The 25,994-nt window shown below is 45.2% G+C and overlaps 1 protein-coding gene across 2 annotated transcripts in view; it reads right to left on the reverse strand.

Annotated features, from left to right (window-relative positions):
- Positions 1-316: 316 nt before the first annotated feature.
- Positions 317-25,994, reverse strand: part of LOC121576911 (inactive rhomboid protein 1-like) — a 71,643-nt gene continuing 45,965 nt past the window's right edge. For both annotated transcript variants that reach the window (XM_045224906.1, XM_045224903.1), the window contains 7 exons: positions 25,763-25,924; positions 24,626-24,726; positions 21,494-21,652; positions 21,148-21,324; positions 20,761-20,914; positions 1,552-1,775; positions 317-1,360 (listed from right to left, as the gene is read on the reverse strand). In XM_045224906.1, coding sequence (XP_045080841.1) covers positions 1,165-1,360; positions 1,552-1,775; positions 20,761-20,914; positions 21,148-21,324; positions 21,494-21,652; positions 24,626-24,726; positions 25,763-25,924 — 1,173 coding nt within the window. In that variant the 3' untranslated portion in view covers positions 317-1,164. The remainder of the gene's footprint in view (positions 1,361-1,551; positions 1,776-20,760; positions 20,915-21,147; positions 21,325-21,493; positions 21,653-24,625; positions 24,727-25,762; positions 25,925-25,994) is intronic.

Here is a 25,994-nt window from a genome sequence, read left to right on the forward strand (position 1 = left end):
ACACACATTCACACAATATAAATAAAGTGGACACACAGACAGAAAGCTTCAGTTTGTGTTGCTGTATTGTCAGGTACAGATAAGCAGGTAGCTAAAACACCACCTTCCAAACACTCACCACCCTTAGACAGCAGTATACAGTACATGTTAAGCTACAAGTGGTTTGTCTAGTGTAACATAGGGCACATCTCAAATGACACACTATTCCCTATTCCCTATGTAGTGCACTATATAGAGAATAGGCCCAATATAGTGCACTAATAAGTTCACTGTATAGGGAATAGTGTGCCATTTGAGACTTGAACCTTGACTTGGACCTAGACTTGGACCTAGACTTAGACCTAGACTTGGACCTAGACTTGAACCTAGACTTGGACCTATACTTGGACCTAGATTTAGACCTAGACTTGGACCTAGATTTAGACCTAGACTTGGACCTAGACTTGGACCTAGACTTGGACCTAGACTTGGACCTATACTTGGACCTAGATTTAGACCTAGACTTGGACCTAGACATGGACCTAGACATGGACCTAGACTTGGACCTAGACTTGGCAGTAATAACCAAGGCACCAGAGGCAGTCATCTTACAGTACTAAATATCTATTTTCTTTCTTGGGAGATAGCTTCCTGTCTGAGGTCATCCAATAAACTGATAAAACTCTTAGTTGGCTTTATGACCTGTGTAGAAAAATACAAAACAAAATCCCTCCACAGCTGTGTGGAGTCAGTGGCTGTTGTGTGGTCTGATGGCCACAAGGTGGTGGTGTTGGCTCAGTTTTTAATAAGAACAGAGAGGCGTGGGATCAGTGGCAAGGCAAAAGTCACATATAACCCCCTTCCCCCTCTCTCTGTCTTTATGCTTTGAAAGTGACCAGTCACTCACTAGCAATATCCATATAAACAAAACGGAATGGAGACAGATCAACAGTTCAACAGTTATTAAGATCAACCGTTATCAGTTATATTTCCAAGATTGGCAATCTTCACGTCCAATGTCCTGAATGCTACACCAAATATGTCCGCTGGTACAGTCCATGCTGTGACATTGTTTTGAGCCTAGTCTTGTTCACCAGCCTTGTGTCAAGCTATCCTGGTGCGTGAGGCTATACTTCTTTGAGAATGTCCATTCTAATCATTGTAGTTGTATGGTCAAAGACCTGGTCAGTGGAGGTGGGCGTTGAGGTCGTACTTGTCACAGAACTTGTCAGTGAGGGGAATACAGGTGAGGTACTCACACCACTCACACTTGACCGGGTGGACGTAGAATAGGACAGCAAGCCCTGAGAAGAGACCCAGGAACACCAGCAGGAACACACAGATCTGGACACGTTTACGGTACATGTCCAAACGGCCAAAACTGGAAATAATAAGAACAGGATTATATAATCAAAATCTAAATTTTGTGACATTGATTTGCCAATGTGTAGTAATAACATCCTAAACATTACCCCAAGTAGCTTCAACCGAACAACCAACTCAGTCATGTATATGTAAAAGTGTTGACATCCAAACAAACAAAAAAGATCACAAAATCAACAAACTTCTCACCTGATGTACGGCAGGAAGGCGAAGGAGAGGAAGAGTCCAGATATGAATCCGGAGATGTGGGCGAAGTTGTCTATCCAGGGCAGCAGGCCAAAGGAGAACAGGAAGAGGACGACACACAGCAGCTTGGTGAAAGCCCTCCACGGATGCTCCAGGATCTGCCAGCTCTGGAACAGCTCAACAAACAGACAGGCCAGGATACCAAACTGAGAGCCTGCTGGACCCACCTGGGGAGGAAGGGGGAGAGAAAAGAAAGGGAGAGAGGGATCGGGAGTGTATCTACAGTATTTACCTCAGCTCTGTAGGGCAGGTATCTACAGTATTTACCTCAGCTCTGTAGGGAGTGTACCTACAGTATTTACCTCAGCTCTGTAGGGAGTGTATCTACAGTATTTACCTCAGCTCTGTAGGGAGTGTATCTACAGTATTTACCTCAGCTCTGTAGGGAGTGTATCTACAGTATTTACCTCAGCTCTGTAGGGCAGGTATCTACTGTATTTACCTCAGCTCTGTAGGGCACGTATCTACAGTATTTACCTCAGCTCTGTAGGGCAGGTATCTACAGTATTAATCTTGGCTATGTAGTGCTTGTATCTACGGAATTTACCTCAGCTATGTAGGACAGGTATCTATGGTACTGTGTATGTACAGTATTTATCTCAGCTCTATAGGGCAGGTATCTACAGTATTTAACTCAGCTCTGTAGGGCAGCTATCTACAGTATTTACCTCTGCTCTGTAGGGCAGGTATCTACAGTATTTACCTCAGCTCTGTAGGGCAGGTATCTACTGCTGTCGTAGTAAATATATATAATGTTATAGCTTGGTCTGACTAAAATCTTGTGCATGACCCATCTTGTGTTGGGCCTTTGTATTTAATACAATGCACAAAGACTTCTATCTTGTCGGCCTTATCAGCAGGTGGCTATGGACAACACCCACGCCATAGGTCTCTCAGTTCTCCCAACTCACGACTTCTTGCTCTGAGGACATACACACACACACACCCACACACACACACACATACACACACACACACACACACACATCATCATTGTTAAACATACACACACATACACACACACACACACACACACACACATACACACACACACACACATCATCATTGTTAAACATACACACACATACACACACACACACACACACACACACGCACACACACACACACACACACATCATCATTGTTAAGCACACACACACACACAAAAACCCCCTTCTCTTAGGCTGAACATCTGAAGACAGAGAACCCGACTCAGAGCCAATGCAATGGAGGTGACCTCGACCAACTCATCAGGACCAATCAGAAGATCAGAACTACTAGAATCAACCTACTTTATTTTATTGTATAAAATGTCAGCACACAATGTTTAGGGCTCTCTCAGATATCTCCCTACGAGATTGACGAACGGGTCCGTGCACGCTATTCTCAGATATCTTTACCTCTGAATAAACTGCCTTATATTATACAATTATCCACCTTGTCCAAAAGTCTCTACTTGGTCTCCGTTCTCAGTAAACTTGTTTTATCAACAAAACTTGGTAGCAGAGGATGGTTTTCTAACTCTGAATTCGGTCCATAAAAGTTGATAGAGACAGGAGACAAGTAAGAGACGGATCTGAAAGGACGGGTGACCTATCCGCAGGAGCAGCCGGGAATCCAGCTCGCCTCAGGAAACTGATCTAGACGGCCGTCAATACAAAGGTAAGCAGAACCTGTTAAAACAAAATCTGCATATTGTATTGTAGGATAAACTAAATTATGATCAGTAAGTACTGGGCGTGAGTATGGATTACTGTAAAATTTATAACATATCTATTATGACTCAAAAGGCACATATGTAAAGATATCTGAATTCTTTAGGGTTTTTACTGTTGAAATGTGACTCTAAGAGAAGAAGTCTAGTTACAGTGGTTTTATTTTCTGTTGAAATGCGGCTTTCTAGTGAGGAGCCTATTACAGAGGTTTTGGTCCACAAGCGATGGACCCCTTTTATTTGATCCACAAGAGAAGGATCTGGTGACTTGATAAAAAGATTCAGATAGTCGGGTTGAGTTAATTCCGTGAGAATCCAAGTCCAGAAAAGGTTCTCCCGACTAGACGCCAGTTGAATGGTTTAAACGACTGGGAGTCTCCTTGAGGAGAATCAAAAAAATAAAAATAAAAATACAAGTTCAGATAGTCGGGCAATTGGTTGACGTGGCACTCAACTATATGTACTGTGAGGAACTTAAACTGAATTCGTGTGTTGCTTAGGTTTTTACTGTTGAAATGTGACTCTAAGAGAAGAAGTCTAGTTACAGTGGTTTTATTTTCTGTTGAAATGCGGCTTTCTAGTGAGGAGCCTATTACAGAGGTTTTGGTCCACAAGCGATGGACCCCTTTTATTTGATCCACAAGAGAAGGATCTGGTGACTTGATAAAAAGATTCAGATAGTCGGGTTGAGTTAATTCCGTGAGAATCCAAGTCCAGAAAAGGTTCTCCCGACTAGACGCCAGTTGAATGGTTTAAACGACTGGGAGTCTCCTTGAGGAGAATCAAAAAAAATAAAAATAAAAATACAAGTTCAGATAGTCGGGCAATTGGTTGACGTGGCACTCAACTATATGTACTGTGAGGAACTTAAACTGAATTTGTGTGTTGATGCTGATATGTAATGAAAATGTAATTGTTGAAATGATAACCTGAATGTTGTGTAAGATTGGCCGTTTCATGAGACTAACTAGTGGATAACTTTTAAGAGGACCACCGAGTCCTATTTTGCCTGTTATGTAGCCGCTGCGCTAAAAGCTGACTTGAACTTTTTCCCTCTTGTGGTGTTGGTATTTTCATAATTCCTAAAATTAGATTGATAATTATTTTGGAAGCGCTCGAGTTTGTTAATATATTGTTCCAAAAGGGCGATTCTGATACCTTTTGGGAAAATATATAATAACTCGAATAACTGAAAAACAATAATAACTTTTGCTAAATAATTCCTAAAATTAAATTGATAATTATTTTGGGAGCGCTTGAGTTTGTTAATATATTGTTCCAAAAGGGCGGTTCTGATACCTTTTGGGAAAATATATAATAATTCGAATAATTGAAAAACAATAATACCTTTTGCAAAATAATTCCTAATAATAAAGTATTGAACATTTTTTGTGTACGAGGGTGGGACATCAGAGATAAATCTCAGTCAGCGCCAAGAATACATTGCTGGATTCGGCCAGTGACTGGCTAAGAGCACCAAGATAGTCTAAAAAAAACTGTATAACCATGGCAACCACTACCGTCCCAAAACTCAAGTTTAATGAATATCTAGATCAAAAAATACAGGATAGAGCGGGAGTGGTGCCGAATGGTTTTTTAATTCGATCTAAAAGTTGGTGCGAGAGGAAAAGGCAAATCATCGATCTAAAAACAGACGGAAGAGTGACCTGAAAATCCTGGAGAAATCAACTATTCGTCTTGGCTCAGGAAACCTGATCAGAGCGCGCTCTTCTAAAAAGGTATGCAGAGCCTGTTAAAACGAAATCTTGCATATTGTATTATAGACCAATACCAAATTATGATCAGTAGTACTGAGCGTGAGTATGAATACTTGTTAAATAATTTTCCATCCTAATGAATTAAGGCATACATGAGATATCTGGTACTGTGTTTTATACTAAGGAATTAAGGAATAAGGAATAAGGAATAAGGAATAAAGATAAACGTATCCAGAATGTGTCGAACTACGGATTGACGCATTGGTGGATAAGATTTGACCCACAACTAGATTCCTAAAGGGACCCAGTTTGAACTGAGACCTTTTGCATAAATCCTATTAGGGGGAGGTCCTACCCTATAGGTTGCGAGGAGGTAGAAGTTTAACTGTGGCAGAGTTCTAGACATTAGGTGGAGGGAGAGGTATGGTTTTGAGGGACGTCTGGACGCAGATAAAGTCGAATCCATGCTTAAAACAGATACATAAGGTGTGTAAAGGAGAAATGAGCAGTGAGAGAGAAAGAGAGAGTTGCGAGGGGGGGCTGGAGAGAGCGAAAGTGTGGCTTTTGGAGCGAGGAAAGACTGGAGTTGGCTGGGAACACCACGGGGTGATTATTTGAGAGGTGCCTGTGGGTTTCTGACGAGGGATGAGATGGGTGAGAAAGTAGAGAATATTTACATTTGCATTTTTGGTGATTTGGCAGACGCCCTTGTCCAGAGCGACTTGCAGGAGCGATTGGGTTGAGTGCCTTGCTCGAGGGCACATCGGCAGATTTTTCGCCTGGTCGGCTCGGGGATTGGAACCGCGACCTCTCGGTTCTTGGCGCGGCGCTACTGATCACTAAGCTGCCTGCCGCCCCATATGAGTTTAAGGTTGTGGCGTTGTTTGATCATGTGATAAGGTTTAATTTGTAATCGGACCATAACTAAAGTGGTTGTAGAAGTAATGTATAGGTAGGGGAGAGCCAATAGGGGGCTCCATTGAACTATTATGGTTTATTTGGCATTTCAATGGCATAAGGTGAAATCTGTATGCATGAGGGGAATTCGATTATGTATTATTATAGTATTATGGACACTCCGTAATAAATAAACTGAACCAAACAAGACGTTACTACAGCAATAGAGAATAGTTAATGTTGTTACGTTAGTTCTTAAACCCGATGATAGAGGAAAATGCAGAACGCTGTTAGAGTGTGTTTTATTTAGGCTACTAGGGTGTTTGAGACAGAAGGGCTGGCTAGACGGGGGTGATGACGTGGCTGGATGTGCGACGTGAAAGTATTTACTTTGTGAGAATCGTAGATGGTGTGGAGTGACTGGCGATGTCCCTGGTTCGAACACAGGTAGGGACAGTAGACAAAGCTTTCGCAGTGGGGCTATATACCTAGATTACTATGTGGATGTGAAAGGTTGAATTAGATAGCTTAAATAGAAGTATTCTAGAAAAGTCTATGAAAATATGTTATAAGGTTACCATGCGCTCTCCCCGAAGGAGCAAGGGGAGGGTGAGAGACAGTACAGTTCAGATGGTAGGAACATTATTAAATGTATGCTAATCAACGATAGCAAGTATTTGTTTTATTAATTAGGGCATAATCAGAGAGAACAGTTAAATAAATTGAATAGCGAACTGAAATGGTTTAGCGGGAAAATATAAATGTTTGGTACATGTAGCAGAGTTAGGGTAATCAATTAAATAATAATTGTATACGCGAGGAATTTTGAGTGGTTTTATAGATTAGTTATGAGGAATTAGATTGATACAAACAATTATTGATGGGTTAAGACTGGGGATAACCAGGAGAAAGAGATTAGCTCATCTCGTTGGAATGTTGCCAAGGGCTAGGGGAGCAGTAGTGAAGTTAGGCCGTATTTAGGTCATGAAAGTGAGCTACCAAATTAAGGCCTGGCTATTTGTGGTTGTTTTTCAAATTGGGTTTTTCAAATAAAAAACAACACACCTAGTATGATGTTTATAAAGCCTTGTTTCAATTTTTGGGGGGTTTTCAGCAGGTCAAGGGTTATAGGTCTTAAAGGTGCACACAGTGAATTTTATGGATTTTTAGGTTTTGGCTGAGTTTGGGGTATATATGATTTCTTATGAGAATGAATGTCATGAGGACTTAATGAACACTTGGGATAACTAACATTTATGAAATATTTAGAATAATGGTAATTGTTTAGTATACTATGGGATTAAACAGTTCGTTAAATGATTTCAATGGCTTCTGAACTCTGTTTTAACATTCTGGTGTTAATTAATCATCCACACTAGTACATTCTAAAGGCATGAGAGGAAGACTTTAAGATAGTTTATTTTACTAAGTTGAGGGTAATTTATAGTACTGTGAAAATTGTGAAGAAGATTATAATTTGGTAATAATATATTTGATTTGAACCATAAATAACAGAAGAGAGAGTGGAGGAATGGCAATTGGATAATGAAATACCAATATTAACTAAAGTGATTGTTTAGGTAGGTGGTAATATTGACACATGGCCAAATCATGTGTCAAAGAGGGGGATGGTTGGATTAAATATTAAATATATACGAAGGAGAGGACAAAATACTTTATTAAATATATACGAAGGAGAGGACAAAATACTTAAAAAAAAAAAACATGTATGATAGTTTATTAACCACACCTGTATGTCAGAGGTTTTGTGCCCCACAGGTGAACTAAAGGAGAAGGTGACCCACTCTATCTAACCAGGAGACTGAATCAGGCCTGGCGGGAAGGGCCCTACCAAGTACTGCCTTTGCCAGCAGAATAGCTGAGAGATCCATCTGGGTGCATGTCACACACTGTACAAAACCAGCTACACCTGACGAACAAACACAGAGTTAGGAGAAAGATCCGATCACCACTATGGTTCGGGGGTTGCCTCCTTAACGAAGATTCCCTTACCCTGTCTGATCATCCCTGTGTGAGTTCGATAGAAGGTAAAGCAATGGGTTGGCCTCTGGCATCTGACATGTTCTCAGGGCAAGGGTGGGGATTCACAGGTCTCCCGACGGTAGGTAGCTGTCTGACTGTGGGGGCCATATTCCTAACACACACGGACCCTCCTGTTTCAGCCAGAAGTGGTAGTTAACCTAACACAAGTTGAAAAGGCATAGGAGACAGCTAGACGTAGGGAAAGGGGAAATTCTAGAGTAAACCTCTCTGAGGGAGGTAGTGAGACCGGGGCTGTGATAAAGATAGTGCAAAACTATGGACCTGGAGGAAGTAGTACAGGTGGAAACGGGGTATAGAAATCTTAAACCTGTGGTTGGAATGGATTCAGTATACGGGAAAAAAACTATGTCTAAAGAGGACTGTTTTGCCTGTAGGACAGCCAAACCAGGGATAACAACTACTCCGTTCCCCTTGACAGGCTTTAACTCTCTGTCAGGTTTTTCCTCCATGCAAGCCACCTGGGAATGTGGTGAAAGAGTCTTATGGTAACTTGCACTATCTGTTTCCCCCGATAACAAAGTCATCCCGACCTGGGTTGCCTCAGTTTGAAGTCACAGGGGATTCTTATTATTGTTTTTCTAGGACTAGTAAGGATAGGATACAGGGTAGGGCATCTTAGCTCCTGCTCCCACACAGAGAATGTCACACCTAAAGAGACCATGACTAAATCTCTCCTCTTTGTTGCAGCAAGAGGATTATAGGAGCCAAAACCAGGCCCGTGCTGACATCTGATGGATGTGTGGTGATAACTGATTGTGAACTCACCTACATACGCAAACAATCAAACGTGTCAGAGATTGGTGAGTTGTCACATAGAAAGTAGGACCTCCTCCCGGGATCCTTTGATGAAAGGATATATATTGATGGGATCCACAATCAGATCGCAGCTGGGTTTGAATCAAGTATTTTCTGGTGGTCAAACAATTAATAAAAATGTAGATTGGATAAATTATATTTAATATAACCAGCAAAAGATTTATTAACCACACTCGTGATGCAATAAAGGGATTAGCTGAGCAGACAGCGGCAACTAGCTTAATGACATGGCAGAATAGAATAGCTTTAGATATGCTTTTGGCTGAGCGGGACGGGGTTTGTGTTCTGTTTGGATATATGTGCTGTACTTTCATCTCCAACAATATAGCACCGGACGGGCCCGTGACCAAAGCGCTTGAGTGACCATCACCACGCTGGCGAACGAACTGGTTGAGAACTCTGGTATTGATAGCTCCATAAACGGTTGGTTTGATAACGTATTTGGTAAATGGAAAACTATTGTTGTGACTATTCTGGGTGAAGTTATGGCCTCTATGGGTATACTTGTTCTTTGTGGATGTTGCCTTATTTCCTGGCTGAGTGACTGGTTTGGTGAGTACTCTTCTATGGTGGTTACTGGATTTCTGACCCTAGTAATTGTGTTTTGCTGTTAATGTGTTGTGCTGCTTGCATCGTCCCCTGTCTCAGGAGGTCAGTGGTAGGAGTGGTGCAGGCATCAGGTATGATGCTGTTGTTACCGGCCCAGGATGATGCAGGTGACTCTGCTACTGACTCTGAGACCAAGCTGGATGATCCATGTTTTGCCTAGTAAAATACATACACGCATTTATTTTCAGTTCTTGCTCATTTATTACCTTACGTTTTTACTAACCACTGTGATTGTTTATTCTTCCTGATGTGAAGGTAAAGGATTCCTGGGTGGCTGGTAGCCAACTCAGTACATGTTAGGTGTAGGGGGAGGAATAGAGGGTTAAAATTATTATTTTTATTTTCTATTAACATTAAATGTTGTGATTTAATTTCCATATCCTGTTATTCTTAAGGGTGATTATACTCTGTTTAGAGTGACACCATAAAATTGTTGGGTTTTATTTTTTGGATCTGTATGTGATGAATAGCTTGGAAGGAATGCATTAATGAGGAGCACTATACTGATATGGATTGTTTCACATAACAGGCTGATAAGAACACTCTCTCTTTGTTGTCTGTGAAACTGTCCTTGAACATGGGTACATGGAGTACAGTTTTTGGGGGCTCGTCCTTTTGGGTGCTGACTGTTGTACTATTAATAAAAACGTCGATAGAATTAACTGCATACATTAATGTTAAAATTAGGCAATTGGACACAACAAGGTTTTGAGGCGGTGCATGGCCAGTTGGCTGCAACCTCTCTCATGGCTTTCCAAAATCGTATTGCTGTCGACATGCTCCTGGCTGAAAAAGGAGGAGTATGTGCTATGTTTGGTGAACAATGTTGTACCTTTATTCCCAACAATACAGCCACAGATGGCAGTTTGATAATTGCCCTGGAAGGGTTACGAACTCTTAATGGTAAGATGAAGAGCCACTCAGGGGTGGACACTTCAATGTGGGACTCTTGGATGGATGCGTTTGGTAAATATAAAACGCTTGTTTCTTCTATACTTGTATCCATCTCAATTTTGCTGCAATTCTAGTGCTTTGTGGATGCTGTTGCATTCCATGCATACGGACGCTGACAACCAGGATTATAACCACCGCTATTGATCCACATCCTGCAGATAACGGTCAGATGTTTCCTTTGCTTGCTATTGACGATGCTGACCAAGGATATCTGGATGATGAATAGCATTTAAGCTTTTGTCACGTCTCTTGTGAGACGTGAAGAGGGGGAATGTAAAACTTTATCTTCTGATAAAGTTTTCCCTATTTTGCCAAATTGCAGCATTTAAGCTTTATGTCACGTCTCTTGTGAGACGTGAGGAGGGGGAATCAAAACTTTATCTTCTGATAAAGTTTTCCCTATTTTGCCAATTACACTGTTAGCTTGTGTCACGTCTTAAGTTTTCCTTCTTTACTGTTACTTGGTCACGTCTCTGGGGAGACGTGAAGAGAGGATTTGTCGTAGTAAATATATATAATGTTATAGCTTGGTCTGACTAAAATCTTGTGCATGACCCATCTTGTGTTGGGCCTTTGTATTTAATACAATGCACAAAGACTTCTATCTTGTCGGCCTTATCAGCAGGTGGCTATGGACAACACCCACGCCATAGGTCTCTCAGTTCTCCCAACTCACGACTTCTTGCTCTGAGGACATACACACACACACCCACACACACACACACACACATAACACACACACACACACACACACATCATCATTGTTAAACATACACACACATACACACACACACACACACACACACACATACACACGCACACACACACACACATCATCATTGTTAAACATACACACACATACACACACACACACACACACACACATCATCATTGTTAAGCACACACACACACAAAAACCCCCTTCTCTTAGGCTGAACATCTGAAGACAGAGAACCCGACTCAGAGCCAATGCAATGGAGGTGACCTCGACCAACTCATCAGGACCAATCAGAAGATCAGAACTACTAGAATCAACCTACTTTATTTTATTGTATAAAATGTCAGCACACAATGTTTAGGGGCTCTCTCTCAGATATCTCCCTACGAGATTGACGAACGGGTCCGTGCACGCTATTCTCAGATATCTTTACCTCTGAATAAACTGCCTTATATTATACAATTATCCACCTTGTCCAAAAGTCTCTACTTGGTCTCCGTTCTCCAGTAAACTTGTTTTATCAACACTGCACAGTGTATCTACAGTATTTACCTCAGCTCTGTAGGGCAGGTATCTACATTATTTACCTCAGCTCTGTAGGTTAGGTATCTACGGTATTTACCTCAGCTCTGTAGGGCAGGTATCTACGGTATTTACCTCAACACTTTAGGGCAAGTATCTACAGTATTTACCTCAGCTCTGTAGGGCAAGTATCTAAGGTAAAGTGTATCTACGGTATATACCTCAGCTCTGTAAGGCAGGTATCTACAGTATTTACCTCAGCGCTGTAGGGCAGGCATCTACAGTATTTAAATCAGATCTGTAGGGCAGGTATCTACGGTACAGTGTATCTACAGTATTTACCTCAGCTCTGTAGGGCATGTATCTACAGTACAGTGTATCTATAATATTTACCTCAGCTCCGTAGGGAAGGTATCTACAGTATATACAGTGAGGGAAAAAAGTATTTGATCCCCTGCTGATTTTGTACGTTTGCCCACTGACAAAGAAATTATCAGTCTATCATTTTAATGGTAGGTTTATTTGAACAGCGAGAGACAGAATAACAACAAAAAAATCCAGAAAAACGCATGTCAAAAATTTTATAAATTGATTTGCATTTTAATGAGGGAAATAAGTATTTGACCCCCTCTCAATCAGAAAGATTTCTGGCTCCCAGGTGTCTTTTTTACAGGTAACGAGCTGAGATTAGGAGCACACTCTTAAAGGGAGTGCTCCTAATCTCATCTTGTTACCTGTATAAAAGACACCTGTCCACAGAAGCAATCAATCAATCAGATTCCAAACTCTCCACCATGGCCAAGACCAAAGAGCTCTCCAAGGATGTCAGGGACAAGATTGTAGACCTACAAAAGGCTGGAATGGGCTACAAGACCATCGCCAAGCAGCTTGGTGAGAAGGTGACAACAGTTGGTGCGATTATTCGCAAATGGAAGAAACACAAAAGAACTGTCAATATCCCTCTGCCTGGGGCTCCATGCAAGATCTCACCTCGTGGAGTTGCAATGATCATGAGAACGGTAAGGAATCAACCAGAACTACACGGGAGGATCTTGTCAATGATCTCAAGGCAGCTGGGACCATAGTCACGAAGAAAACAATTGGTAACACACTACGCTGTGAAGGACTGAAATCCTGCAGCGCCCGCAAGGTCCCCCTGCTCAAGAAAGCACATATACATGCCCGTCTGAAGTTTGCCAATGAACATCTGAATGATTCAGAGGAGAACTGGGTGAAAGTGTTGTGGTCAGATGAGACCAAAATTGAGCTCTTTGGCATCAACTCAACTCGCCGTGTTTGGAGGAGAAGGAATGCTGCCTATGACCCCAAGAACACCATCCCCACCGTCAAACATGGAAGTGGAAACATTATGCTTTGGGGGTGTTTTTCTGCTAAGGGGACAGGACAACTTCACCGCATCAAAGGGACGATGGACGGGGCCATGTACCGTCAAATCTTGGGTGAGAACCTCCTTCCCTCAGCCAGGGCATTGAAAATGGGTCGTGGATGGGTATTCCAGCATGACAATGACCCAAAACACACGGCCAAGGCAACAAAGGAGTGGCTCAAGAAGAAGCACATTAAGGTCCTGGAGTGGCCTAGCCAGTCTCCAGACCTTAATCCCATAGAAAATCTGTGGAGGGAGCTGAAGGTTCGAGTTGCCAAACGTCAGCCTCGAAACCTTAATGACTTGGAGAAGATCTGCAAAGAGGAGTGGAACAAAATCAAATCAAATCAAATCAAATTGTGTTGGTCACATGCGCCGAATACAACAGGTGCAAACATTACAGTGAAATGCTTACTTACAGCCCTTAACCAACAGTGCATTTATTTTTAACAAAAAAAGTAAAAATAAAACAACAACAAAAAAAGTGTTGAGAAAAAAAAGAGCAGAAGTAAAATAAAGTGACAGTAGGGAGGCTATATATACAGGGGGGTACCGTTGCAGAGTCAATGTGCGGGGGCACCGGCTAGTTGAGGTAGTTGAGGTAATATGTATATGTACATGTGGGTAGAGTTAAAGTGACTATGCATAAATAATTAACAGAGTAGCAGCAGCGTAAAAAGGATGGGGTGGGGGGGCAGTGCAAATAGTCCGGGTAGCCATGATTAGCTGTTCAGGAGTCTTATGGCTTGGGGGTAGAAGCTGTTGAGAAGTCTTTTGGACCTAGACTTGGCACTCCGGTACCGCTTGCCGTGCGGTAGCAGAGAGAACAGTCTATGACTGAGATGTGTGCAAACCTGGTGGCCAACTACAAGAAACGTCTGACCTCTGTGATTGCCAACAAGGGTTTTGCCACCAAGTACTAAGTCATGTTTTGCAGAGGGGTCAAATACGTATTTCCCTCATTAAAATGCAAATCAATTCATAACATTTTTGACATGCGTTTTTCTGGATTATTTTGTTGTTATTCTGTCTCTCACTGTTCAAATAAACCTACCATTAAAATTATAGACTGATCATTTCTTTGTCAGTGGGAAAACGTACAAAATCAGAAGGGGATCAAATACTTTTTTCCCTCACTGTACATCAGCTCTGTAAAGCAGGTATCTACAGTATTTACCTCAGCTCTGTAGGGCAGGTATCTACAGTATTTACCTCAGCTCTGTAGGGCAGGTATCTACAGTATTTACCTCAGCTCTGTAGGGCAGGTATCTACAGTATTTACCTCAGCTCTGTAGGGCAGGTATCTACGGTACAGTGTATCTACGGTATTTACCTCAACTCTGTAGGGCAGGTATCTACAGTACAGTGTATCTACAGTATTTACCTCAGCTCTGTAGGGCAGGTATCTATGGTACAGTGTATCTACGGTATTTACCTCAGCTCTGTAGGGCAGGTATCTAGAGTAGTTACCTCAGCTCTGTAGAGCAGGTATCTACAGTATTGACCTCAGCTCTGTGGGGCAGATATCTACAGTATTAACTCTGCTCTGTAAAGCAGGTATCTACAGTATTTACCTCACCTCTGTAGGGCAGGTATCTACAGTATTTACCTCAGCTCTGTAGGGCAGGTATCTATGGTACAGTGTATCTACGGTATTTACCTCAGCTCTGTGGGGCAGATATCTACAGTATTAACTCTGCTCTGTAAAGCAGGTATCTACAGTATTTACCTCACCTCTGTATGGCAGGTATCTACAGTATTTACCTCAGCTCTGTAGGGCAGGTATCTACAGTATTTACTTCAGCTCTGTAGGGCAGGTATCTACAGTATTTACCTCAGCTCTGCAGGGCAGGAATGTACGGTGTTTACCTCAGCTCTGTAGGGCAGGTATCCACAGTATTTTCCTCAGCACTCTAGGGCAGGTATCTACATTATTTACCTCAGCTCTGTAGGGCTGGTATCTACAGTATTTACCTCAGCGCTGTAGGGCAGGCATCTACAGTATTTAAATCAGCTCTGTAGGGCAAGTATCTACAGTACAGTGTATCTACAGTATTTAACTCCGCTCTGTAGGGCAGGTATCTACGGTACAGTGTATCTACAGTATTTACCTGAGCTCTGTAGGGCATGTATCTACAGTACAGTGTATCTATAATATTTACCTCAGCTCCGTAGGGAAGGTATCTACAGTATATACATCAGCTCTGTAAAGCAGGTATCTACAGTATTTACCTCAGCTCTGTAGGGCAGGTATCTACAGTATTTACCTCAGCTCTGTAGGGCAGGTATCTACAGTATTTACCTCAGCTCTGTAGGGCAGGTATCTACGGTACAGTGTATCTACGGTATTTACCTCAACTCTGTAGGGCAGGTATCTACAGTACAGTGTATCTACAGTATTTACCTCAGCTCTGTAGGGCAGGTATCTATGGTACAGTGTATCTACGGTATTTACCTCAGCTCTGTAGGGCAGGTATCTAGAGTAGTTACCTCAGCTCTGTAGAGCAGGTATCTACAGTATTGACCTCAGCTCTGTGGGGCAGATATCTACAGTATTAACTCTGCTCTGTAAAGCAGGTATCTACAGTATTTACCTCACCTCTGTAGGGCAGGTATATACAGTATTTACCTCAGCTCTGTAGGGCAGGTATCTACAGTATTTACCTCAGCTCTGCAGGGCAGGAATGTACGGTGTTTACCTCAGCTCTGTAGGGCAGGTATCCACAGTATTTTCCTCAGCACTCTAGGGCAGGTATCTACATTATTTACCTCAGCTCTGTAGGGCTGGTATCTACTTATTTACCTCAGCTCTGTAGGGCAGTATCTATGTTATTTACCTCAGCTCTGTAGGGCAGGTATCTACAATATTTACCTCAGCTCTGTAGGGCAGGTATCTACAGATTTAACCTCAGCTCTGTAGGGCAAGTATCTACAGTATTTACCTCAGCTCTGTAGGGCAGTTATCTACAGTATTTACCTCAGCTCTGTAGGGCAGGTATCTACGGTATTTACCTCAACTCTGTAGGGCAGGTATCTACTGCACAGTGTATCTACAGTATTTACCTCAGCTCTGTAGGGCAGGTATCTACGGTATTTACCTCAACTCTGTAGGGCAGGTTTCTACAGTATTTACCTCAGCTCTGTAGGGCAGGTATCTACAGTATTTACCTCAACTCTGTAGGGAAAATATCTATGGTACAGTTTATTTACAGTATTTACCTCAGCTCTGTAGGGCAAGTATCTACTGAACAGTGTATCTACAGTATTTACCTCAGCATTGTAGGGCAGGTATCTACTGTACAGTGTATCTACAGTATTTACCTCAGCTCTGTAGGGCAGGTATCTACGGTACAGTGTATCTACGGTATTTACCTCAACTCTGTAGGGCAGGTATCTACAGTACAGTGTATCTACAGTATTTACCTCAGCTCTGTAGGGCAGGTATCTATGGTACAGTGTATCTACGGTATATACCTCAACTCTGTAGGGCAGGTATCTACAGCGTCTGCTAAATGACGTAAATGTAAATGTAAATCTGTCACGTTCGCTTATAGACGGGACGGACCAAGGCGCAGCGTGATATGCATACATGTTTATTTACGAATAAACACAACGACAAAACAATAAACAAACGATTCGTGAAGTCCAAGGCAGCACAACACAACATACCTTAACACGGAACAAGATCCCACAACCCACTAGTGCCAATAGGCTGCCTAAGTATGGTCCCCAATCAGAGACAACGAGCGACAGCTGCCTCTGATTGGGAACCACACCGGCCAACATAGAAATAGACATACTAGATTCAAACATAGAAAATCACAACATAGAACATACACACCCTGATTCAACATATACGAGTCCCCTGAGTCAGGGCGTGACAGAACCCCCCCCCCAAAGGTGCGGACTCCGACCGCGCCACATAAACATAACAGGGTAGGGGCCGGGTGGGCATTCCGCCTCGGAGGCGGATCCGGCTCCGGGCGTGACCACCACTTACTCTCCACCTCCCTGTTGCGCCCCTGGTCTGGTCTGGACCTCGGCGCGCTGCTTCCCCTCTCCTTCCTCCCACGAAGTACCAAGCCCTGTCTGGACCCTGGTGTGGGAGACCCCGAACCTGGAGAGGGGCTGACGTCTGGGTCTGGACTGGAACCGCTGACTGGAGCTGGACCCGACGACGGTGGAGCGAACTGCTCTGGCTCCGGAGTGGAGCCGCTGACCGGAGCTGGATCAGGCACCGGTGGAGCGGACTGCTCTGGCTCCGGAGTGGAGCCGCTGACCGGAGCTGGATCAGGCACCGGTGGATCGGACTGCTCTGGCTCCGGAGTGGAGCCGCTGACCGGAGCTGGACTGGATCCCGGTGGAGCGGATTGCTCTGGCTCCGGAGTGGAGCAGCTGACCGGAGCTGAACTAGGCACCGGTAGAGCGGACTGCTCTGGCTCCGGAGTGGATCGCTGACCGGATCTGGACTGGACCCCGGTGGAGCGGACTGCTCTGGCTCCGGAGTGGAGCAGCTGACCGGTGCCGGACCAGGCACCGGTGGAACAGGCACGGGCCGTGCCGGACTGGACACCCGCACCACTGGTCTGGTGCGAAGAGCAGGCACGGCCTGGACCGGACTAGGAACACGCACCACTGGCTTGGTGCGAGGGGCAGGAACAGGCCGGGCTGGGCTGGCGACGCGCACCACTGGCTTGGTGCGAGGGACAGGAACAGGCCGGACCGGGCTGGCGACGCGCACCACTGGCTTGGTGCAAGGTGAAGGAACAGGCCAGGCCGGGCTGGCGACGCGCACCACTGGCTTGGTGCGAAGGACAGGAACAGGCCGGACCGGACTGGCGACGCGCACCACTGGCTTGATGCGAGGGGCAGGAACAGGACGGGCCGGGCTGGCGACGCGCACCACTGGCTTGGTGCGAGGGGCAGGAACAGGCCGGGCCGGGCTGGCGACGCGCACCACTGGGTTGGTGCGAGGTGCAGGAACAGGCCGGGCCGGGCTGGCGACGCGCACCACTGGCTTGGTGCGAGAAGCAGGAACAGGCCGGACCGGGCTGGCGACGCGCACCACTGGCTTGGTGCGAGGAGCAGGAACAGGCCGGGCCGGTCTGGGAACATGCACCACTGGTTTGGTGCGAGGAGCAGGAACGGGCCGGACCGGACTGCGAAGGCGGACTGGAGGTCTGGAGCGGAGAGCTGGCACAACCCGTCCTGGCTGGCTGCCCACTTTCGCACTACACATGCGGGGCGCTGGCACAGGACGCACTGGGCTGTGCACGCGCACTGGCGATACAGCTTGTAGAACAGGCGCAGGATATGCGGGACCGAGGAGGCGTACTGGAGACCAGGAGCGTTGAGCCAGCACACCCCGTCCTGGCTGAATGCCCATCTTCGCACGACACGTGCGTGGTGCTAGCACAGGACGTACAGGACTGTGCCGGAACACTGGCGACAGAGTACGTAGCTCCGCATAACACGGAGCCTGCCCAGTCACACGCTTCCTCGCGTGAGTACGGGGAGTTGGCTCTGCTCTAACACTAGGCTCCGCCAACCACCCTTTTAGCCCCCCCAAAAAAGCTCTTATTTACATCAGCTCTGAAGGGCTGGTATCTACAGTATTTACCTCAGCTCAGTAGGGCAGGTTTCTACAATATTTACCTCAGCTCTGTAGGGCAGGTATCTACAGTATTTACTTCAGCTCTGTAGGGCAGGTATCGACAGATTTAACGTCAGCTCTGTAGGGCAAGTATCTACAGTATTTACCTCAGCTCTGTAGGGCAGTTATCTACAGTATTTACCTCAGCTCTGTAGGGCAGGTATCTACGGTATTTACCTCAACTCTGTAGGGCAGGTATCTACTGCACAGTGTATCTACAGTATTTACCTCAGCTCTGTAGGGCAGGTACTACGGTATTTACCTCAACTCTGTAGGGCAGGTTTCTACAGTATTTACCTCAGCTCTGTAGGGCAGGTATCTACGGTATTTACCTCAACTCTGTAGGGCAAATATCTATGGTACAGTTTATTTACAGTATTTACCTCAGCTCTGTAGGGCAAGTATCTACTGAACAGTGTATCTACAGTATTTACCTCAGCGTTGTAGGGCAGGTATCTACTGTACAGTGTATCTACGGTATATACCTCAACTCTGTAGGGCAGGTATCTACAGCGTCTGCTAAATGACGTAAATGTAAATGTAAATGTACAGTACAGTGTATCTACAGTATTTACCTCAGCTCTGTAGGGCAGGTATCTACAGTATTTACCTCAGCTCTGTAGGGCAGGTATCTATGGTATTTACCTCAGCTCTGTAGGGCGGGTATCTACGGTACAGTGTATCTACGGTATTTACCTCAACTCTGTAGGGCAGGTATCTACTGTACAGTCTATCTACAGTATTTACCTCAGCTCTATAGGGCAGGTATCTACAGTATTTACATCAGCTCTCTAGGGCAGGTATCTATAGGTATGTACCTCAGCTCTGTAGGGCAGGTATCTATGGTACGGTGTATCTACAGTATTTACCTCAGCTCTGTATGGCAGGTATCTACGGTACAGTGTATCTACGGTATTTACCTCAACTCTGTAGGGCAGGTATCTACAGTATAGTGTATCTACAGTATTTACCTCAGCTCTGTAGGGCAGGTATCTACGGTACAGTGTATCTACAGTATTTACCTCAGCTCTGTAGGGCAGGTATCTACAGTATTTACCTCAGCTCTGTAGGGCAGATATCTATGGTATTTACCTCAGCTCTGTAGGTTAGGTATCTACGGTACAGTGTCTCTACAGTATTTACCTCAGCTCTGTAGGGCGGGTATCTACAGTACAGTGTATCTACGGTATTTACCTCAATTCTGTAGGGCAGGTATCTACTATACAGCGTATCTACAGCATTTACCTCAGCTCTCTAGGGAAGGTATCTACACTATTTACAACAACTCTGTACGGCAGGTATCTACAGGTATTTACCTCAGCTCTGTAGTGCAGGTATCTATGGTATTTACCTCAGCTCTGTAGGGCAGCTATCTACAGTATTTACCTCAGCTCTGCAGGGCAGGTATCTACGGTATTTACCTCAGCAATGTAGGGCAGGTATCTACAGTATTTACGTCAGCTCTGTAGCGCAGGTATCTACAGTATTTACCTCATCTCTGTAGGGCAGGTATCTACAGTATTTACCTCAGCTCTGTAGGGCATGTATCTACATTATTTACCTCAGCTCTGTAGGGCAGGTATCTACAGTATTTACCTCAGCTCTGTAGGGCAGGTATCTACAGTATTTACCTCAGCTCAGCAGGGCAGGTATCTACGGTATTTACCTCAGCTCTGTAGGGCAGGTATCTACAGTATATACCTCAGCTCTGTAGGGCAGGTATCTACATTATTTACCTCAGCTCTGTAGGGCTGGTATCTACTTATTTACCTGAGCTCTGTAGGGCAGTATCTACGTTATTTACCTCAGCTCTGTAGGGTAGGTATTTACAGTATATAACTCAGATCTGTAGGGCAGGTATCTACAGTATTTACATCAGCTCTGAAGGGCTGGTATCTACAGTATTTACCTCAGCTCAGTAGGGCAGGTATCTACAATATTTACCTCAGCTCTGTAGGGCAGGTATCTACAGTATTTACCTCAGCTCTGTAGGGCAGGTATCTACAGTATTTACCTCAGCTCTGTAGGGCAGGTATCTATGGTATTTACCTCAGCTCTGAAGGGCAGGTATCTACGGTACAGTGTATCTACAGTATTTACCTCAGCTCTGTAGGGGATGAAGATGGCGCTGGCCAGGTTTCCAGTGATTCCAGAGACGATGTAGATGATAGAGATCCTCAGCCAGCCGGCCAGCTTCTCTAAATCCCTCAGAATGGTCATCTGGAACAGCACCGACACCAGGCAGTGCAGGATCCTACACACACACACACACACACACACACACACACACACACACACACACACACACACACACACACACACACACACACACACACACACACACACACACACACACACACACACACACACACACACACACACACACACACAAACAAACACGTTACACATTATACATTACCCTGATAGAGACACAACACCATGAGGGACCTGAGACACTGTGATTCTGTGAATCTGTTCCAGTCTCACCCAGCATGGAGGAATAGAGAGAGCCAGAGTCTGTAGAACTGGTCTGGGATCTCAGGGTTGAGGAAAGGCAGCAGGCCACACACATCATTCAGACAGGCCACCTGGGAGCAGAGGGTAGCCTCCTCGTGGAAGTAGCCCTTCATAAAGTCACAGTACTCTCTGGACGTGATCTCACACCTGAACACACAAGACATTACATTATTACAAAAAACACACAACGTTGTTACAACATGAACAACTTATAGCATACTGCACACACAACCCACAGGATTACATCACAACATCATCTCAGCAACAACGTATAGCTGCAGAGACTGAGGGGACTGAACAAACAGAGCGTCATTACCTCCCTTTGGTCCCGATGCAGCAGGGCCGTCCGGTGATTGCACAGTCTACGTGGGGGAGGTTAGTGTGGTTGCCTGGGTTGTACCTGGTACACACTGGCCACTTGGTGATGTCATCAGGCCACTTGTGAGGTGATACAGAGGCTGGCTCCAGGCAGATCCTGGAAGGAGCGGAACAGAGGAAAGAGGATATACAGTGGCTTGCGAAAGTATTCACCCACCTTGGCATTTTTCCTATTTTGTTGCCTTACAACCTAGAATTAAAGTGATTTTTTGGGGGGTTTGTATCATTTGATTTACACAACATGCCTACCACTTTTAAGATGCAAAATATTTTTTGGGGTGAAACAAACAAGAAATAAGACGAAAAACAAAAAACTTGAGCGTGCATAACTACATTTACATTTAAGTCATTTATCAGACGCTCTTATCCAGAGCGACTTACAAATTGGTGCATTCAATTTAGGATTGCTAGTGGGACAACCACCACTGGGGGAGGGGGAGTGTAGAAGGATTACTGTTAGACTATTCCAGGTATTCCTTAAAGAGGTAGGGTTTCAAGTGTCTCCGGAAGGTGGTCAGTGACTCCGCTGTCCTGGCGTCGTGGGGGAGCTTGTTCCACCATTGGGGTGCCAGAGCAGCGAATAGCTTTGACTGGGCTGAGCGGGAACTGTGCTTCCGTAGAGGTAGGGGGGCTAGCAGGCCAGAGGTGGATGAACGTAGTGCCCTCGTTTGGGTGTAGGGTCTGATCAGAGCCTGAAGGTAAGGAGGTGCCGTTCCCCTCACAGCTCCGTAGGCAAGCACCATGGTTTTGTAGTAGATGCAAGCTTCAAGTGGAAGTCAGTGGAGTGTGCAGAGGAGTGGGGTGACATGAGAGAACTTGGGAAGGTTGAACACCAGATGGGCTGCAGCGTTCTGGATAAGTTGTAGGGGTTTAATGGCACAGGCAGGGAGCCCAGCCAACAGAAAGTTGCAGTAATCCAGACAGGAGATGACAAGTGCCTGGATTAGGACCTGTGCTGCTTTCTGTGTAAGGTAGGGTCGTACTCTGCGAATATTGTTGTCACAAGCTAGGCTTGAACTCAGGTCTCAGATGTGGAGAGTTGGGTGTTCTACCCCTTAGCCACAGAGGAGGTATAGTAGGACCCAAACGAAACACCCAAGGCAATACTCCAGGCAAAGTAGGTTTAATATAAAAAAAGGTATTTCTTTGCACTTCAAAAATAATCCAACAAAAGTTCTTCTCAGAAAGAGGTATACTAACAGAGGTACAGTAAACAAAACAGGAGGACAAAACAAAATAACTCCACGAGGGAGAAAAACAAAATAAAGATAACTTAGAAAAGCTTACTCGGAAAGACTCTGTGGGACACAGCAGGAGACACATAGCCAGGACTCAAAAACCAAGTGAGGAACAAGGGGAAAAAACACAGCTAAAATACTCTAGGGGAAACAAGGCACAGGTGACCTGGATAAAGCTAATAAGGACACAAGAGGAAGAACTAAGGCAGAGGGGAACACAGATGACCTCTAGAGGCCCGGAGACAAACAGGAGGCAGGAAGCTGACAATTGTAGAGCATAATAATAAATAATAATATGCCATTTAGCAGACGCTTTTATCCAAAGCGACTTACAGTCATGTGCGCATACATTTTTACGTATGGGTGGTCCCGGTGATCGAACCCACTACCCTGGCGTTACAAGCGCCGTGCTCTACCAATTGAGCTACAGAGGACCACATGAACCTGCAGGATCGGGTCACCGCTTTGATGTTAGAGGAGAACGACAGGGTGTTGTCCAGGGTCACGCCAAGGTTCTTTGCACTCTGGGAGGAGGACACAATGGAGTTGTCAACCGTGATGGCGAGATCATGGAGCGGGCAGTCCTTCCCCGGGAGGAAGAGCAGCTCCGTCTTGCCGAGGTTCAGCTTGAGGTGGTGATCCGACATCCACACTGATATGTCTGCCAGACATGCAGAGATGCGATTCGCCACCTGGTTATCAGAAGGGGGAAAGTTCACCCCCCCAAAGTCAATACTTTGTAGAGCCACCTTTTGCAACAATTACAGCTGCAAGTCTCTTGGGGTATGTCTCTATAAGCTTGGCACATCTAGCCACTGGGATATTTGCCCATTCTTCAAGGCAAAACTGCTCCAGCTCCTTCAATTTGAATGGGTTCCACTTGTGTACAGCAATCTTTAAGTCATACCACAGATTCTCAATTGGATTGAGGTCTGGGCTTTGACTAGGCCATTCCAAGACATTTAAATGTTTCCCCTTAAACCACTCGAGTGTTGCTTCAGCAGTATGCTTAGGGTCATTGTCCTGCTGGAAGGTGAAACTCCGTCCCATCTCAAATCTCTGTAAGAATGAAACAGGCTTCCCTCAAGAATTTCCCTGTATTTAGCGCCATCCATCATTCCTTCAATTTTGACCAGTTTCCCACTCCCTGCCGATGAAAAACATCCCCACAGCATGATGCTGCTACCACCATACTTCACTGTGGGGATGGTGTTCTCGGGTTGATGAGAGGTGTTGGGTTTGCGGCAGACATAGCGTTTTCCTTGATGGCCAAAAAGCTCAATTTTAGTCTCATCTGACCAGAGTACCTTCTTCCATATGTTTGGGGAGTCTCCCACATGCCTTTTGCAGCTCCTTCAGGGTTATCTTTGGTCTCTTTGTTGCCTGTCTGATTAATGCCCTCCTTGCCTGGTGGGTGGCCCACTCTTGGCAGGTTTGTTGTGGTGCCATATTCTTTCAATTTTTTAAATAATGGATTTAATGGTGCTCCGTGGGATGTTCAAAGTTTCTGATATTTTTTTATAACCCAATCCTGATCTGTACTTCTCCACAACTTTGTCCCTGACCTGTTTGGAGAGCTCCTTGGTCTTCATGGTGCCACTTGCTTGGTGGTGCCCCTTGCTTAGTGGTGTTGCAGACTCTGGGACTATTTTTTTCATTTAACTTCACCAATTTGGACTATTTTGTGTATGTCCATTAAATGAAATCCAAATAAAAATCCATTTAAATTACAGGTTGTAATGCAACAAAATAGGAAAAAAGCTAAGGGGGATGAATACTTTTGCAAGGCACTGTATAGAAGAAGAGAGGAACAGAGAGAAGCAGTGTATTACCTGGGGTCCTGGTGGCAGACTGAGCCATGCTGACGGACCTTCCCCTCCAGTAGAGGAGCACTGGGGTGATAAGGCCACTTCACCCACCCTGCTAGAGTAGACTGGAGAGAGAGAAAGAAAGAGAGAGAGAGAGAGAGAGAGAGAGAGAGAGAGAGAGAGAGAGAGAGAGAGAGAGAGAGAGAGAGAGAGCGAGAGAGAGAGGAGAGAGAGAGAGCGCGAGAGAGCGACAGAGAGAGAGAGGAGAGAGAGAGAGAGCGAGAGAGCGAGAGAGCGACAGAGAGAGAGAGAGAGAGGTGAGAGAGAGAGGTGAGAGAGAAGGCGAGAGGGTGAGAGAGGAAGAGAGAGAGGAGAGAGAGCGAGAGAGTGACAGAGAGACAGAGAGAGAGAGAGAAGGCAAGAGGGCGAGAGAAGAAGAGAGAGGAGAGAGAGAAGGCAAGAGGGCGAGAGAGTGAGAGAGAGCGAGAGAGAGAGGGAGAGAGAGGAGAGAGAGCGAGAGAGCGACAGAGAGTGACAGAGAGAGAGAGATAGTGCAAGAGAGAGAGAGAGAGAGAGAGAGAGAGAGAGAGAGAGAGAGAGAGAGAGAGAGAGAGAGAGAGAGAGAGAGAGAGAGAGAGAGAACAGGGATAGAGAGAGAGGAAGAGAGAGAGGAGAGAGAGCGAGAGAGTGACAGAGAGACAGAGAGAGAGAGAGAAGGCAAGAGGGCGAGAGAAGAAGAGAGAGGAGAGAGAGAAGGCGAGAGGGCGAGAGAGTGAGAGAGAGCGAGAGAGAGGGAGAGAGAGGAGAGAGAGCGAGAGAGCGACAGAGAGTGACAGAGAGAGAGAGAGATAGTGCAAGAGAGAGAGAGAGAGAGAGAGAGAGAGAGAGAGAGAGAGAGAGAGAGAGAGAGAGAGAGAGAGAGAGAGAGAGGAAGAGAGAGGAGAGAGAGTGAGAGAGCAAGAGAGCGAGAGAGCGACAGAGAGCGACAGAGAGAGAGAGAGAGAAAGAGAGAGAGAGAGAGAGCGAGAGAGTGACAGAGAGAGAGAGAGAGAGAGAGAGAGAGAGAGAGAGAGAGAGAGAGAGAGAGAGAGAGAGATATCAGATCTCGTAGGACATTAACCATTACATGACTAACATTAGTGTAACACCAGGGTAACTCACAGAGCACTCCTCCTGTGAGGTCTGGAGACAGCCGGAGCGGTCGTTCCTCACACAGCAGGCTGACTCCCTCTCTCTTCCTCTCTTCTCCTGGATCAGGTCATGGACCTGTTGGTCCTGACGCATGCAAGGGGAGAACTTAGCCCCCAGATGGATCAGCGCCTCCTGCAGGCCAGGGGGAGGATGTGCAGTCAGAACAAAGACAAGGTCTCACAGCTGACATTGAGGTTTAAAT

The sequence above is a fragment of the Coregonus clupeaformis genome, chromosome 1 (assembly GCF_020615455.1).
Source record: "Coregonus clupeaformis isolate EN_2021a chromosome 1, ASM2061545v1, whole genome shotgun sequence".
Lineage (NCBI taxonomy): Eukaryota > Metazoa > Chordata > Actinopteri > Salmoniformes > Salmonidae > Coregonus > Coregonus clupeaformis.